Here is a 17,402-nt window from a genome sequence, read left to right as displayed (position 1 = left end):
GCCGAAAGTCCAAAGTCCTTATCGTACCACACCACCATCAAGTCCCCTGACCTGAACCCCATAGAAAACCTGTGTGGTGAACCGAAGAGGAGAGTCGACCAGCGTGGACCTCGAGATGTGAAGGATCTGGAGAGATTCCGTATGGACTGATCTTGATAAATTGAGGCAGCTTCGTCGAGAGCTAACATGGCTAACATTAACACACCTTCACACCAGGCTGTATCACAGACAGTACGCATCACGATATGTAAAAAATGGTAGTGTTTTCATATTCCAGGGTTTTTCCTCACTTAATTGAATGAAATTATGGGGGGGGGGGGGGGTGAACTTTTCCATGATATTCGATATATTGGCTCCACAAGAACACTGATTTAAGCACAATGTATCATTCAAAACGTAACGTTTTAGGCTGTAAATAAACTTTTAAAACTATGAAATCCATTAGAGGCCATTATACAACAGTTAGTCCCGGTCCGCTAATTTGATTGGTCGAGCGCTTTATATTTCCTATAACCACACCGGGACCCTTTCCCCGTTTGTATCACCGTCAGCGGACATGGCGAACGATCATTCTTTGGAATATAGCTAGACTTAAAATACGAAAACTCATAAGAAGGGAAGCCAATTTTACCCGAATGATCACATTAACACGTTGACACTAAGTAGGTGGAGAATGCAGATCTGAGGAACCTATTGAAGATGCTAAGCAAACGCTAGGCCCATGGTAAACCAGAGCAAAAACAGGACAGAGGACTATTCCTCAAAATATGGAGAAACGAGGCAGACAAGGCAAAGATGATATGCAAAAGTCAAGGTTTAAACAGCTCAGAACTTATTCAAATGAATATGAAAATGCTGAGTTCCATGTCAGTGGCAGTCCTTTGTATCATCTGTGTAGTCTGTTAAGAGGATAAAGAAATGATAAACGAAGAAGGATGTTTTAAAGTCCGGGTTGGATCCCCACGTTGGTGGCGTAGTGGTGCACTGTCCCTGGCTGGTGTAACAGTTCATTCATATGAATTCATTTTCAAATAACGTCAGGGTTCCATTTCATGTTTCTATGATATGTGTGTGTGTGTGTGTGTGTGTGATTTAACTGTACTATCGGTTTCTAGGGTAAGGAGCATTTCACTGGACACGGTGTTTGTTTCTGATTGGCTCATTTTGCAGACCTACGACGCTCGTGAGTATTGTCAAGTGCGATTATTTATTTATTTATTTGAATTCCATAGAAGTTCACCTAACTTAGCACGGCCATGATTTAAAAAATAGTAACGAAACAAAAAAATCTATCGCTAATTCACTGGTATCCCACGACAACATGATTCGCTGCTGTGAATTCCTACTAATGTCTGAAATTCCGTTCTTTACCCGACTCAGGGACAAGACTGAAAGTCAGGTAAGTTCATTTTTAATTTTTAATAAATTATTCATTTCAATAAATGCGAGTCTAAAAACACGCTGATGCGATGGAAAGGATTAAGTAGAAAACGAGTGAGGATGTGATGAACCTGCCTGGAAACGCAGGGTTGGCTCAATTAATTACCAGAAGTGCAAATATAGTACTATTCGACTCAGGACAGCTTTCGTTTGCTGCTATTGTCGAGCAACTGTTTGATGGCGTACACAACAGCGCTTCATCTTTGTGCATTCGCTGAGAGTAGGCTAACGGTTGAGAGGTAGGAATTTGACCAAAAGGTGCTGCAAGCTTTTTATAATCGGACCAATCGGTGTGTGAGAAGGCGGGAATTACTGAGAGGGGTTAAAGCAACGCGAACACACGCTGTAGACGTTGCACTTTTATTAGACCGTAAGCACGTCACAACGAAGCTAAAAGGCGAATCCCGGACAGTTTCTCAAATTCAGATACTTTTTTAAGGACTAAAAAAGGGGACGTGTCTGCGGAAAAAGAGGACGTACCGTCTCACTAACGAAAGCATTTCAGAGAACAGTGTGTGTTCATTTCTACCACAAGTTGGCGCCTGTGCTAGGAACTCATGAACTCAAAACCTGAAACCACCGGAAGTGTGACTTGGTTTCGGTTTTCTTGTGTTGAGTACTTCCTGGAGAGTATTGAAGCCTGTTTCAGTGCAGGTTATAAGTTGAACATTTCCTTTCAGATGGGATTATAACCTATACCTAAACTGGGGTCTGGACTACTGTACTGCTCATTTTACAGAAGGTCATCTTTCCAGACACGGTACATGACTAAACCCCGTTACATTTCCACATCTTTAGTCCAATCAGAATACTGTCCAGTACTGAGATTATTCAGGTAAACATTACAATAGTGATAGAGAAAGGCACTTAATAGAGCTAGGGTTCGGGAATCATTACCAACTCGCAAATAAATCTAAGTTCAAGTTCTTCTTTATGAAAACCACCACTTGTAGATGTCATGTGCAGCTTTGTACTCTCTGTGCTTTCCAATATATTCACAGGCGTGGCAGATATATGAGATGAACTCTTGATTCCAAAGGGTCAGATGCGGAGTCGCTCTCACGTGTTTTCTCCAATCGAAGTAGCGTTTGTAAGCTTCATCGTCTTTGTCCAGCTTGAGCAGATAATTAGCCAGCGCTTCAGCGTTAGGGAAGTCGTCAACGTGAATGAAGGAGTTACCCGGAGCAAAGTCTTCATAATTTTGTCTCGGCGGCCCCAAGACGACAGGGACGGTCCCGGCTGCAAGAGGACCGTTTAATTTCTCTGTGATGTAGTCCTTGTGGACGGAGTTCTCGAAAGAAAGGTAGAACTTACAGCTAGACATGGTGGGGAAGTACTCTTCATCTTTCATGCGCGCTCCAGACATGCTTCCAAAAATTCTCACGGTGATGTACTTCTTTAACTCGTTGTAGTAGCTCATCCTGGTCCCTATCCCCGTACTAGGGGCAAGGTTGGACACGAACCAGCAGAGGAGTTTGTCCTTCTTCGGGATCACAAAGTCCTCGTTTGGCTTTTTGCTGACGGTGAGTGGATATCTCACAGAAATGTCCGCATCCCGTCTGTAGCTCAGCGTGAGGTTAAAAAGGTTCTCCAAGCCTGGGATCCTTGGTGTGTTGGTCGGCGATTCTACATGGAGCCAGATCCATTTTTGAAACGGTGGCCGGGGAGACGGCGGAAGGTTGGAGAGATCGTGGTTGATAGCTTTGTGGAAAATGAGGACCGCGTCCGCTTGGTTGTAAAGGTTTCTGCGATCGGTCAAATGGCAGCCGTCGATGTTGTATATGGTCTTACAGTCTTGAAAGTTCCACCTGTAGTTTTCAGGCCAGAACCACAGCAGCAGGATGGGTTTTTCCTCCCCGGTCTCACCAGATGTGGTCGAAATGTGTTTCGAGAAGTTTACGCTCTTGTAAATTTCGGGCTGGAACGGGGGAACGTATTCAGGTGCGCATTTTGGTGAGTTATACTGTAAAAACAACAAACAAGTGAAAAGTCCTCCAATCCAACCTATTACTACCAGGCCAAGCTGTGGTAGTTTAGCTGTGGGAAGCATCATCCCAGATCCCTGGGGGGAAAGGGAAAAAAGAGAGAGATTTTAGGTTTATAAGAAGGAGTATCAACAAACTATTGATTATTTCGGCACATGTGCAGGGCAGGTAGAACAAAGCAAATATCACCATGTATACCACTTGTGATGTGATCAGTATCTATAATATACATATTAAGTCGAAATTTGGACTAGCTCTCAAGTCGCTTCTTTTGCATTATATTGAATGTTGCTTCTGGTGAAAGATGATACGCATGAGCAAGCACTTCCTGGAGAGTACTGAATCCTGTTTCACTACAGGTTATAACTTGAAAAACACGCTCATTCAGATGGGATTATAACCTATACTACCTGGGGTTTGTACTACTGCTCATGTTACAGAAGGTAATCTTTCCAGACACGGTACATGATTAAAACCCTAGAGGTAATCATTACATTTCCACACCTCCTACGTAAAGCTAGTCCAATCAGAATATTGTCCAGTACAGATATTATTAGTCACGGATCTTCCCCTTGCGCTGAGCGCTGGAGCGTTTAGCGTGTATGAACTGCCCAAAGAGTTACAGTTCGACCTTCCAGTTATTGGGACCCGTCCAATGGGAAACACTGACTGCTTACTTTTCGTATGTGCGTTTAGTTTTTATTTCTGTTCCGTCGCTGCCATGTTATGTAATTGTTTATTTCCTAAACGTCTTAGCTGTTCTTGTTTCTCACCGTGATTTCTTTCATTATTTAAACCTCTCGTGTGTCTTTGTTCAAATGCGAAGTAGTGCGTGTCTGTACCCTGCTTATAGCCTCGCCCTTCTTAATCCTTATCTTAATCTAGTTTATGTCGCATGCCGATCGCCTGACTCCTCGCTTGTTTTTTTTTTTTACCACGGTTATGTCTACGATTTTTATGTCTGCCTGTCTCTCTTCGATAAAGCTCTTAACTGCATATGCATCCGTTTCCAAACCCATTATCTGACATTATTCAGGTCGACATGACATGCGGTGCTGTCGAAACGATTACAACAGCGGTAGGCGAAGGCAGAGAACTCCTTCATTTATTTAATGAATGTGTGTGGTGTTAGCGCAAAAAATAAAAATAAAAAACAATCCCAGAACAGGATTCTGCTCTCAGGGAAGTTCTAGAAAAATGGTGTGTCTGAGATTCTAGCCAGACATCGTGTAACTCCCTCAAGCGTAATTCTGTCTCTCCAAACCACATTTCTCCACAAGCTCTTCCAATACGATCCGTCATTTCGAGCAAGGAAAATAAACGCGGCAGCAAACTCAGACACGTTATAAAGAAACGACGAACAGGAGAAGTTTACCTAGTACATAATAAGGTAATGCGGTTCCTTTGTGTGTGTGTGTGTGTGTGTATGGTATCTATAAACATTGAGGAAGTATCATAGAAAGGAAGCTTGTTGCGTGGTTGCTGCGAATAGACCTAACACATCACACAGAAGCAGAAGCAAATCGTCACGCTATTGATTTTGTGGCGGATGCAAGTGGAGAAAATAAGTGAAAGCGTTTAATATGAACACAACCAAAGACAAACCTGGAACTTAGAACCAGTGGCAAAAAACACCACGGCTAGGAATGAACATACAACAAAGACCATAAATACAGCAACGGAGATAACGCTAAAGAAAGTCAAACATTAGACAAGGAGTGCAGTACAAACTCTGGCTAATATACAGTACACAGAACTGCTCGAATGTGATTCTGGTGGTCATGTGACTATGATGCAATGAGTTCCAGTGGCTGCAGGGAACTGTAGTCCAGAGTTCCTTCTCTGATAGGAAATGACGCAATGACTCAGAGTTTCATTCACTCAGTGAACATCAAATTCTTTGTAGTTACAAATAAGGCACAGCATTCTTCGAAAGAAAGAAAGAGAAAAAAAAAACCCAAACAAACAATAACTTTCCACTCCCCAACCAAACACTCAATATTAAACTACACACAGAAGCTAAAACCGAAATGATAGTTATGTTATGTGCGTTCTAAGCCGTCAGTCTGCTGTCTTCATTATTATTCTTATTCTTCTTATTATTATTATTCTCCTGTTTGTCCTAGTTCGTTTTCTTGCAAAAGTCCTGCACGTTCATGAGTTCCTGAGTTTTATTCAACCCGACACTGTCGACGTTTAGTCCTTCAGGAGTACTTTAGCAGGTGCGGTTTGAGCTTTTCGATCAAGATTAGCCTCTTTATCGTGGTATAAATAATCCAGCATAATCATGAAGTCATTCGTTATTATTAATATTACACTACTAAGAACAATCTTACATAGAAACCACGTAGCAGAAGAACCTTCATGTTTAACCGTATCAAATAAATAAATAATTTTCAGTGTGACATCGGTGCTTGTAATGTTTGCTGTTTTTTTTATATTTTTTTCTGTATGTGGTACTAATTCCTGAGTATTTCCATTTTTAATAATGTAATTTGTTGATAGTCTTAAATTTTAACTATTCATTATCATGCCCTGTGGTGTACTGTACGACATGTTTCACTAATAATAATGACCTGTGCGTAAGTATTAATCAACTATACTATTTATTAATGATTAAAATATATATTTTAAAAAATGACCACTGAGTGCTATATTTATAAAAAAAAAAAATAAATAAATAAAAAAAATTCTGTTCTATGTAAGTTGTAAGCCAGTATAATTCATAGACGGTGTTTATACATTTATTGTTCTAATACATGAAAAAAAAAATTCCAAATTGTTAGCGACTGTACGCAATTAAAAATGAACACTGACTACGTTCACATGGACAGCCGTGATCTAATTAATGTCCTTACTCTGAGTAAGATAATAATGTGATTAAAGTGTTTACATGAGTCGCTTTTAGAATTCTCCTTTCATGTACCCGTTTTACCCGTTTTAGAACATAATTAGATTAACAGCACACGTCATTACATCACCGCGCCACGACGCCCGACGTCCCTGCAGAATTCCCCGTATCGACATACAGTTGGTCTTCGTTATGATACCGTATATATAGTTTTTGGTGTTTCTATTTTTCATTTTTACGAACGCTTCCAGTGCGGTTAATTATCCGTCATGCTGTAACGTGCTAATAGACTACTGCTTGAAGCTGTGGGGTGCGTCTCAAACCGCGTACTTACCTTCTATATAGTAGCCGAGATGCATGTATTTCACCTACTAGTACGCAAGTATGCAGTTTGAGACGCACCCGAACTCTCTTGTTTGCCGTAAAACGGTTGAGCGCTGACGTGCGTGTACGTGTAGTGTCGCAAAATGCGGTGAAAACTCTCACACGACGTTAATGGTGTGATTAAGGCGTTTACATGTCTGTAAACGCACGTCGATAATGCGACTAAAATAGGAGTACTCGACACGCCTTAATTCCATTTGTGTTTACTTCGAGTATGACTTTAACCGGATTAAGATGATTAAAAATTTCTGTTTACACGCTAGTTTTTTAATCAGAGTATCGTCTTAATCAGGTTAATAGTGGAGTATTGTTGTCCATGTAAACGTACTGAATTATAAAAGTAAATGTTCACTGACTACAATTAATATTTTTTTTAAAAAAAGAAAGAAAGAAAACCTTATATGTATATGTTATATGTAGCTTGTTACGTTTTGTTCATTTCTTAAATTGTTTATAATTTTATTGTGTGATGTAATATGGAAACACTTAACTCCAACTTTTTTTTAAATTGAATCTGTACATATTTATACAGCAACTGTACAACGTTTTAACGTTGTTGTTGTTGTTTTGTTCACAAATGTTGTAATGTTTCCATTAACTTTATAAAAACAATGTTTTAAATAACTTAGAAATACACAGTGCGTATAATGAGGAATAAATTAACATTCACTTCACTTATTGAATGCAGTGATGACATCCGTAATATTTTACCTATTTGATAATAGCCCACCCTGTGGCATCGTAGAGTGACTCTTGAATGATAACATGATCACAAAGTATAGGGAATTACTTAATAGAGCTAGGGTTCGGGAATCATTATCAACTCGCAAAGAAATCTAAGCCAATGATATATAATGATAGTGTTCAAGGTCTTCTTTATGAAAACCACCACTTGTAGATGTCATGTGCAGCTTTGTACTCTCTGTGCCTTCCAATGTATTCACAGGCGTGGCAGATATATATGATGAACTCTTGATTCCAATAGGTCAGATGCGGAGTCGCTCTCACGTGTTTTCTCCAATCGAAGTAGCGTTTGTAAGCTTCATCGTCTTTGTCCAGCTTGAGCAGATAATTAGCCAGCGCTTCAGCGTTAGGGAAGTCGTCAATGTGAATGAAGGAGTTACCCGGAGCAAAGTCTTCATAATTTTGTCTCGGCGGCCCCAAGACGACAGGGACGGTCCCGGCTGCAAGAGGACCGTTTAATTTCTCTGTGATGTAGTCCTTGTGGACGGAGTTCTCGAAAGAAAGGTAGAACTTACAGGTAGACATGGTGGGGAAGTAGTCTTCATCTTTCATGCGCGCTCCAGACATTCTTCCAAAAATTCTCACGGTGATGTACTTCTTTAACTCGTTGTAGTAGCTCATCCTGGTCCCTATCCCCGTACTAGGGGCAAGGTTGGACACGAACCAGCAGAGGAGTTTGTCCTTCTTCGGGATCACAAAGTCCTCGTTTGGCTTTTTGCTGACGGTGAGTGGATATCTCACAGAAATGTCCGCATCCCGTCTGTAGCTCAGCGTGAGGTTAAAAAGGTTCTCCACGCCTGGGATCCTTGGCGTGTTGGTCGGCGATTCTACATGGAGCCAGATCCATTTTTGAAAAGGTGGCCGGGGAGACGGCGGAAGGTTGGAGAGATCGTGTTTGATAGCTTTGTGGAAAATGAGGACCGCATCCGCTTGGTTGTAAAGGTTTCTGTCATCGGTCAAATGGCAGCCGTCGATGTTGTATATGGTCTTACAGTCTTGAAAGTTCCACCTGTAGTTTTCAGGCCAGAACCACAGCAGCAGGATGGGTTTTTCCTCCTTGGGCTGACCAGATGTGGTCGAAATGGGTTTCGAGAAGTTTACGCTCTTGTTATTGTCGGGCTTGAACGGAGGAATGTATTGAGGTGCGCATTTTGGTGAGTTATACTGTAAAAACAACAAACAAGTTAAAAGTCCTCCAAGCCAACAAGTTACTACCAGGCCAAGCTGTGGTAGTTTAGATGTGGGAAGCATCATCCCAGATCCCTGGGGGGAAAAAGAGAGACAGAAAATAATTATAAAACATTTATACCACAGTACTGTTGAGACTGAATTCTGATTGGTCAAAAGGTATTGAATAAGTTTTCAAACCTTGTAAAGGTTTATATTGTTGTAAATCTTTCAGAAGACAGGAGACCAGTCAAGAACCGGGTTGTAGAAATATAGATAATTTATTAAGTGTTTGTGCAAAAACTGAAACGAACAAAAAGAAGTGAGTGATATGTAGTAATAGTCTGATCATGGATCGTTTCTGGTATTGTCTGGTCTGGGTATCATCAACATGCTAGAGACTCGATTGCAAACACAACCACACCCACACCCTAGGTCACAACACAATGCTGGGTGTTAGTAAATTTCCACACAAGTATGTGTTTAAAAAAATACCACAGAGAAGTGTTGTTTTTACCCTACAGTCATCTTAAAATGCAGTTTGTTTGTTTGTTTGTAGGCTAAAATGCTTACAAAATATACAAACAATTGTGTGAAATTCAGGTGACATTTATTAAAATAATTTGTAAAAAAAAAAAATTTCACAGATGTAAGAATTGGACTCGGCGCATCTTTGTACAAATCTCCCGGCCATCTGGGAAGACAAGAGTCCCGCTCCCTTCCGTTTGATAAGCTGTAAAAGAACAAAAAGAGTGTTGGTTAGTTGTTAGCTACGAAATATGGACAAATGCATATTTTTGGCTTTAACAGGGAAATCGCGTTACAGAATCCCAAATTGTGTCATTTTGGAAATGTGACGTCCGCTCTCCCAATGAACAAAACGGCGCTGGTCAATCTATCTGACTTGCGAGTATGTATTTTCCTCCCTTTAGCACCTTACCGCCAATTTAGTTTGCACAACCTAATTAATTTAACCAACATTACAGAGATAGTGGAAAACATTACAACCTACTGTAACCTCCAACGTCTCTTTTTGTCACGTTAACCTTGTGAAGAACTTTTGGCCTTGGTATTACTGACCTAGCTAAGTTCCGTTAGCCACTGACTGTCTGCACCTGTTACCCGGCATTAACGTTCACCGAATACAGGAAGAATCACGGCGCTAACCCATCCTCCTAATGCTAATTACTACAGCTTGCCTTGTCCAGAACACTTGCGAAATGTATTTAACGTTAACCCACTCTCTGTATTACATCATGGCGAATAGCTGCAACGCTACGTTATCGTTAACTTTCAAAAAGGGAATGGGAATGTCTAACATTACCGAGAGCTGTATGCTAAAGTAATGTTATCAGCTCAAGTGAGCGTCTATTTTAGCATTCCTACTGTGATTGGTGACAGCATCCAGCAAGCTAACCCTAACTCAGGGCCTCAGAGAATTATAGAATAACCTCCGTCCATATTTCACAGCCAGTACAAACACACGACGCTAGTAGCGTAACGCCGACACTGAAGATGCAGTACATGAGATTCACTTTTGAGGCCGTAGCGATCTGTAACGATAATTATCGCTCGCTGAGTTACTGTTTCACAATGAATACATTTTCGAGAGCTCCCTGCCTAAATATCACAAACTCGGTCAGGCATTTTCAGCAGCATTAACGCTAAATAGTGATAAACGCTAACTTACCTGTGGTCGTTCGGTTTCCTCGTCTCAGGTCACAGTCAACGGACATTCACTTCGAGGCGAGTTCAGACTTGGATGATGACGTCAGCAGCGCAGTCCGTTGCGTGATCGGACAATAATGTAACACGTGTCGTGTTGGTCACTCTTTTTTTTAACAGAACGTGTGTTGAAATAGTAACAACACAAAAAGTGTGTAGGATATTAACACATCGTTTACCTGAGCGTATAGGGGAGTAGTTACATATGCACCTCACGAAACCATTTCTATAGGTCAGTCGTCCATTTAGGAATTAAAAACTCATGAGTTTTAGGTTTATACGAAGGAGTATCAAGGAACTATTGATTATTTCGGCACACATGCAGGGCGACATGTATACCATTTGTGATGTGATCAGTATCTTTAATGGATTAGTTGAAATTTGGAATAACTATGGTGTGAAATGTCCAGTTATTTTTTGCAAAAAAAAAAAAAAGCATCTAACGGCAAATCTAGTGACTTTTTGGACAAACCTTATCAACTTTCCAAATACTGTCCTGCAAGCGCAAGGTCTTGCTGTCCCGCTGCACTTGCGCTTATCTCTGCGTCTGCTGTGTTCAGTGAGTGTCTGAGGGCCAGAGATTTAACATTGTCATGGCTAACGAGACGCACCCTTGATCCACATCTGTATCTTTCTTACGTGAATGTTTGTAGAACGCAAGACGAATGGAATTCAACTTGTTTTGCATGTAAAATAGTCCACGTTGTTACAGCCTAGTTCTCTCGTTCAAAGTAGTTAAAGTGTTCAGAAACATTTTATATCATCCATGTTCCATACCGGTCCGTTATATAGTTTTATAAAAGTTCTTTTAGAAAATCATAAAAAGTTTGTTTGTTTTTTTTTTTTTTTTAAAGTCATTTTAAAAAGTACAAAAAGCAAAAAAAAAAGCCCTATCTATCTATCAAAACAAATTATAGATTAGGTTATATATAGATAGATTATATATAGAATAGATAATAAATTATACCTGGTTTCCTGTAATATTTGGGGGGGGGAATTAGGTGCCGTAGCCACAACATTCCAATCACATTGGGTTATGATTTTGGGTTAGACAATGTTCGAGCGCAACAAGGGGACACTGGTGCTATCGTAGGCCCTGAGTATTAATCACAGTGATCAGGTGAAAAGTAACTGGGTGAGTGCTGGGTTAGGATCCTGTCCTGGTATCAATATTGTAATATTGTAGAGAAATTTGGCTGATTTTAGTAGAATTCTGTATCTCTTTCGCTTCCATTATAACTGACAGTTGCTGCGCTCGTAAAAAAGTGTGGCGACACATCCTGTTAGCAGAAGACACAGCGGATCTGACTACTGAATACTATCTTCCAACGCTTGTATTCAGTTATTAAATGCACGTGCGTGGTACACGGGGTTGAAGAACGTGACCTTTCCGTGTTTAGGATATGTAGATGGATAATCAAGTCGGCTAGTGATTACTGATTGGACGGTTAAGCTTGCCGTTCAAGAAAAGGAGGAACTGTACAATGTTTTTTTTTTTTTTCCTTGTTCATTTGATTATGTTCATTTTAGTTAACCCTCAAATCAATATGACACGTAAGCATTTTATTTTGATGACGGCCTTGGTGTTAACATTTTGTTACATTTACTGATTTTTAGTATTATTATTATTATTATTATTATTATTATTTACGAATAATAAATAGTTCGAATTCATCGTAAGTCCCGCTATTTTTATTTGATCCAAATCTCTAATGCATTTCAGCTCAACTCTAAAATGGAGATTATACGCGTCAGACTTTGCTTGAAACGGTCACCGTTAATCCGCCCGTTTAATCGAACAAATCGAGCTAAAGTGTCACCGAAAGTGTGTGTGTGAGTGAAGGAAAGCTCCCTGAAAGTCAAAAATGCCTCAAAACGTGTCGGGTCCCGCAGAAACGTCTCCAAAATCTACTGGGTGAACATGAATGTGAGAGAAAAACTGAACTGATGTACCGAAATGTGTGTCGCTCCACAAAAATAATATATATTTCATGCGTGACTTATTTTTAGACAGTAGCCTAATGATCATATTCTCTCTTATTACAGGCCAATATTCGATATCTCTAACTTCTAAATATTAGAAATAAACTCTGATGCATGCTGATCGAAAGAATTTCTCAGAATGGCACACCTCGGAAGTACCGGGACACCGTAGCCCTGTCGCTTTTTGTCTTATTAACGGTCGAGTGTAGCACACGTGCCAACAGGAGCTTGTGCGTATTTAATATAGCTATAACCGGATAAAAAAAGACATCCGGTTAATTAGGCTCGTTAATTAGGCTATGTTAATTAGGCTCGTAAGTGTTCCTTTCTGCGAGAGTAGCTTTCACCTCACTCATGATGCCACTTCCTTAAATCCGTTTCATTCATCATCTCAGTATAAATCTTAGTGAAGATTGACGTTTTTATAGTGTAGAACATATATAGAGAGCATATAGATTTCCACTGTACCTCTACGCAGTCCACTTGTTCAGTAACTCTCCTGCAGCCTGCTCCTGGCTGTTCTTCCTTCACATGTCATTAAGTCCTGTCGACTGAACCGAAATGCCGCTGTTGACTTTTCTCTTCCTGTAGTTCTTTTAACACATCTGCTGTTGAATGCCTAAGGGGCCGTTCCCTTCGTGAGGTCAATAAGCAAATCCGGTCTCGATAGACAAGTCCTTTTGAGCCGCAGCAATTGATTGGATCAACTCCATTTCTAAACACCGGAAAAACAGGTATTAGCCGAGCACACACTATCTCTTTAATGTAACTATTTACATATGTATGCCGAATTTCTTCTGACACCTTAGCTTTCAGGCTGCAGTTTGTTTTTTAAGGCATAAATGGACGTTCTTGGGTTGTTGTTGTTGGTGGGGTTTTTTTTTCATGCTGGGTCACGTTGAGGCGATAAGGACTGCAGCTTCAACTAGAGTTTAAAAAAGGAAACCCAACAATACAGTTACTTCCTGAATTTTTTTTTCAAAACCTCAGACATGGTTTCCTTTTGCAGTGCTGTTCCCTTTGTTCATTCTCTGAAACACAGCCCTGTAGGGGACGTAGCAGACCTTACTGTAGTGTCTTCTGAATAATAATTAAACTTAACCTGGTTCAACACAGCACTGAGAATGTTTCAGAGATTATTATTATTATTATTATTATTGTTGTTGTTGTTGTTATTATTATTATTATTTCAAGTCTAGAGTTTTATGAACCATTAATATAGGTTGGGGGTTTTTAAAATTTGATTTAAAAGAAGCTTACCTGAAAGTGTTCACTGGTGTAGGAGGGAGAATAAGAAGCAGGAAGCAGGAAGATGACACCAGAGACTCCTCCCTATTCACACTATCAGCCCATATCAGGTTACACACAAGGGGGAACACACACACACACACACACACACACACACACACACACACACACATGCGCACGTGCACGCACACCCACTCTCTAGGCTCCATCTGTAACCTTTGATTTAACTGGTTCTCTGCATTACATATGTAGTTTATTCTTCTTTTTTCATACTCCGGACAAATTTCCTTTTTAAGGATATAAAATCTGAACAAAGAGAAGTGTGTTATTTTAAGCCTTCCTATCTGCACTTGTGTCTACAAAGGTCGGTCCAACCTGTGTTGTAAAGCATATTAAACACTTGTACTATAATCCATGTGCTCAGATCTGTCCAATCTGCCCCGGAGTCATTAATGCTGGCCTGATATTCCTCTGCTGTTTGCACTCTTTCTCTCTGTTCACACATCACACCCTTGTCAAATGTCTCACAGTGTTTGCCAAACCCCATAAAACATTTTAGAGGACATGACCAGTGCAAACATAATAAAAATAGGGTTCAGAGTGTCATGTAGCTCCAGCCTTATTCATTATCCTGCCCCACAGAGTGCAGTTAATTCTCGAAACATTCTGATCAGAAAATGTTGATTCATTTGCATACGTTAATGCGTCGTTTATACATCATTGTTTCTATAAAAACACTTACACTGGTACTTGGAGGGCAAGATGTATAATTGTTGATAGGGTAAAGTTATGTGTAAATAAATGTTTGTTTAAAATTCATGGAAGGAGTCTCCACAATGGGTAAGACCAAAGAATATAGCTAGGTGGCGCTGCGCTGTGACTGCCCTGCTGTTCTGAATGTATCAACGATGGATTTCGCATGTTTGATATGTTTAGGGAGATTCTGAACACTTATTTTACTCAAGGACACAACCACGGCTATGGTGCTGGCGGCGTAGCCTGTGAAATTCAATACAGCAGAAAAATTCCTACTGTCGTTTCGCAATCACACAGCTTCGGACTATTCAGCTGTCGTAAACTCTATACCGAAGTGTCTTAGGACAAATCCGGAAAAAAAAAGAGGCACCGCTCGGAGGTAAGGGATCGAGTTGTAGCAGTGTCTGATTACATACGTTTCTGTGGAGACTCTGGGATTCCTTCTAAGACCTTTAAAGCGTATCCAAGTAAAAAGCATTGGGTGTCTAACAAATTAAAAGATCTTATAATTCAGAAGGGAAAAGCTTACAGAAATCAGGACGAAACAGTGAGAAGGGATATGGAGAGTCGGGTTAAAAGACAAATACAACTTGACAAGCACAGCTACAAATAAAAGATAGAGTCCACACTGGCATCTGGCAGGGAATTAAAACCATGAGCAGTGTTCCACACAAAGGCAGGAGAAACCCTACATTTTTAATGTATGGTACTGAGAGACTGGAGATGGAAAACCAACTCAACACCACTTTTTGTCGCTTTGAGAGTGACGATAGTGCTGAGGCTACCACAGTGATGCCTCCATCTCTCCCGCCCTGTGGTAATCCAGACAGGAATCCACGAAAAACCCCAGGCCAATATTTGTGGAAGTGTCCTAAAGCACTCTGCTGAACAGCTAGCACCAGTGTTCATTGGCATATTTAGGTCTTCTTTTAATCTTTCCAAGGTCACTACCCTATGGAAAACATCTAACATAATGAACTTTCCTTTACTTTTACACTATCCGGTGTTACCCAGATGAGGAAGGGTTCCCTTCTGAGTCTGGTTCCTTGCCAGGTTTCTTCCTCTTAACGTCTTTCCTCACCACTGTCGTCACCGGATTGCTCAACTGTGATAAGTTCACACACTCATTTGTTCCACAAGCCATTAAGATTTTAAACAGGTGTAATACACAACAATAAGTAGCATGTTCAACTGGTCTGGCCAATAGCGAGCTGTGAGTGTATGCGCTTGTTTGTTGGTGACTCTGTGGTGTTTGTGGTAAAATACCTTGTGAGAGTACTGCAAACCTATTTCCCCATATATAGGGGAGAAATAAAGTAATCTGATCTGATCAGATGTGTGCGGCAAAAGGTTGTTGAGTTTCACACAATGGGAAGTGTCTATAAGAATATAGCACAAGTATTGAAAATGCCCATTTCCACCATCAGGGCAATAATTAAGAAGTTCCGGTCAACTGGAAATGTTATGAATCGACCTGGAATTGGACGCGTGTCTATATCGTCTCAACGCACTGTGAAGAGGACGGTTCGAGTGGATAAAAATATCTCCAAGGATCACAGCTGGAGAACTGCAAAAGTTAGTTGTGTCTTGGGGTCAGAAAGTCTCCAAAACTACAATCTGAAGTCACCGACATCACCACAAGCTGTTTGGAAGGGTTTCAAGAAAAAAGCCTCTACTCTAATCCAAAAACAAATATTAAATGAAAACCTGACTGCCTCTGCCAGAAAGCTTCAAATGGGCCTTGGTTGGATCTTCCAGCAGGACAATGATCCAAAACATACATCAAAATCAACACAAAAATGGTTTACTGACCATAAAATCAAGGTCCTGCCATGACCATCCCAGTCCCCTGACCTGAACCCCATAGAAAACCTGTGCGGTGAACTGAAGAGGAGAGTCCACCAGCATGGACCTCGAAATGTGAAGGATCTGGAGAGGTTCTGTACGGAGGAACGCTCTCAGATCCCTCGCCATGTATTCTCCAACCTCATCAGGCGTTATAGGAGAAGACTCCGAGCTGTTATCTTGGCAAAGGGAGCTAGCACAAAGTATTGACTAAAAGGGTGCCAATAATTGTTGCACACCTATATTTAACAAAGAGATTTTTGATAAACCTGTGTTGTGTTTGCAATTGTTTGAAATCCATGAGAGCAGAGTATTTTTATGATTTTTTTTTAAACAACAGATCAAAAGCTTAAACAATAAAGACAATTTCCCCCAGCTTTCTTTGCTCATATTTACCAAGAGTGCCAATATTAGCGGAGGGCCCTCTATATAGCAACACAGTAAGCAATAAAGCCTATCTTTAATTTCCTGTTGTGAGAACAAACTGAAGATTGTGAATGCTTAGACAAACAAAATGTATTCACTTCTTTACATTCTATTAATATGGGCAGCTGTGGATCAGGTGGTAGAGCAGGTTGTCCACTAATCGTAGGGTTTGGTGGTTCTGCCAGGCTCTGGGTTACTGCTCAGAAGGTCAGGCACTGCCAAGCTGCCACTGCTGGGCCCTTGAGTAAGGCCCTTAACTCTCTCTTCTCCAGGGGCAGCGTATCATGGCTGACCCTACGCTCTGACCCCAGCTTCCTAACATGCTGGGGTATGCGAAGAAATGAATTTCACTGTGCATATGTATATGTGATCAATAAAGACTCATTATCGTTATCGTTATCTACACTGCATAGCATAAGTCTCTCAACAATCTGTCTCTTAATATTGGCACCCCTCACCCCTGCTCATCCATGGCTATCTTGTAAAGAATATGACAAGCAGTACGTTTCTAGGCATCTATATTATTACATCTACAACGTAATCCTAATCCCTCCCTAATCAAAAAAGCCCGGCAGTGCTTCCATTTCCTATGCTTTACTAAGCTAGAACATTTTGTCCACGATTGTCCATTGGTGCACTGAAACGTTTTGTAATTTTGCACTGCATCTTGTCGGCCATTTTCACTATCGTCACTTACTCTAATGTTAACGAGAACGCTATTTCATTCTACTGTATACTTGTATAAATGGCTAGAATGACTTAAAAAAAAAAAAAAAAAAAAGCGCTTTCATCTCTAAATTTGCCCTAGTTGTGAATAAGTGTGCGAATGTGTGTAGGTTTTTGGCTTT

At 40.5% G+C, this 17,402-nt stretch overlaps 3 protein-coding genes across 9 annotated transcripts in view; 1 reads left to right on the top strand and 2 right to left on the bottom strand.

Annotated features, from left to right (window-relative positions):
- The first annotated feature begins 457 nt into the window (after positions 1 to 457).
- sh2d4ba (SH2 domain containing 4Ba) overlaps positions 458 to 17,402 on the top strand; it is a 31,427-nt gene continuing 14,482 nt past the window's right edge. For 4 of the 6 annotated variants that reach the window (XM_053679383.1, XM_053679386.1, XM_053679385.1 and 1 more), the window contains exon 1: positions 12,875 to 13,013. The gene's annotated coding sequence lies outside the window, so the exon portion shown is untranslated. Of the gene's footprint in view, positions 1,184 to 1,380; positions 1,400 to 12,874; positions 13,014 to 17,402 lie in introns of those variants that run through there. The other 2 variants (XM_053679382.1, XM_053679384.1) reach the window with 2 other exon arrangements.
- On the bottom strand, positions 797 to 12,864 carry LOC124625984 (4-galactosyl-N-acetylglucosaminide 3-alpha-L-fucosyltransferase 9). The gene is made up of 2 exons (XM_017463561.3): positions 12,748 to 12,864; positions 797 to 3,502 (listed from the first exon to the last, which is right to left on the bottom strand). The coding sequence occupies exon 2, from the start codon at positions 3,491 to 3,493 to the stop codon at positions 2,372 to 2,374; it is 1,122 nt and encodes a 373-aa protein (XP_017319050.1). The 5' UTR covers positions 3,494 to 3,502; positions 12,748 to 12,864; the 3' UTR covers positions 797 to 2,371.
- Positions 4,982 to 12,887, bottom strand: LOC108263097 (4-galactosyl-N-acetylglucosaminide 3-alpha-L-fucosyltransferase 9). 2 transcript variants are annotated; one of them, XM_017463560.2, is made up of 3 exons: positions 12,748 to 12,883; positions 8,773 to 8,874; positions 4,982 to 8,667 (listed from the first exon to the last, which is right to left on the bottom strand). In XM_017463560.2, exon 3 carries the CDS (start codon positions 8,656 to 8,658, stop codon positions 7,537 to 7,539), a length of 1,122 nt encoding a protein of 373 aa, XP_017319049.1. In that variant the 5' UTR covers positions 8,659 to 8,667; positions 8,773 to 8,874; positions 12,748 to 12,883; the 3' UTR covers positions 4,982 to 7,536. The 2 variants fall into 2 exon arrangements, with proteins under 2 accessions (XP_017319049.1, XP_017319048.1); XM_017463559.3 differs by lacking the exon at positions 8,773 to 8,874 and having other exon boundaries at positions 12,748 to 12,887.

Source organism: Ictalurus punctatus, chromosome 3 (assembly GCF_001660625.3).
Source record: "Ictalurus punctatus breed USDA103 chromosome 3, Coco_2.0, whole genome shotgun sequence".
Classification (NCBI taxonomy): domain Eukaryota; kingdom Metazoa; phylum Chordata; class Actinopteri; order Siluriformes; family Ictaluridae; genus Ictalurus; species Ictalurus punctatus.
Note: the sequence above shows the minus strand (reverse complement) of the source record. Positions and strands in the feature narration are given on the sequence as shown.

What these genes read in the sequence shown, in the direction of transcription:
- LOC108263097 (XM_017463559.3), bottom strand. Translation starts at nt 8,658, where the DNA reads ATGATGCTTCCCACATCTAAACTACCACAGCTTGGCCTGGTAGTAACT.
- LOC124625984 (XM_017463561.3), bottom strand. Translation starts at nt 3,493, where the DNA reads ATGATGCTTCCCACAGCTAAACTACCACAGCTTGGCCTGGTAGTAATA.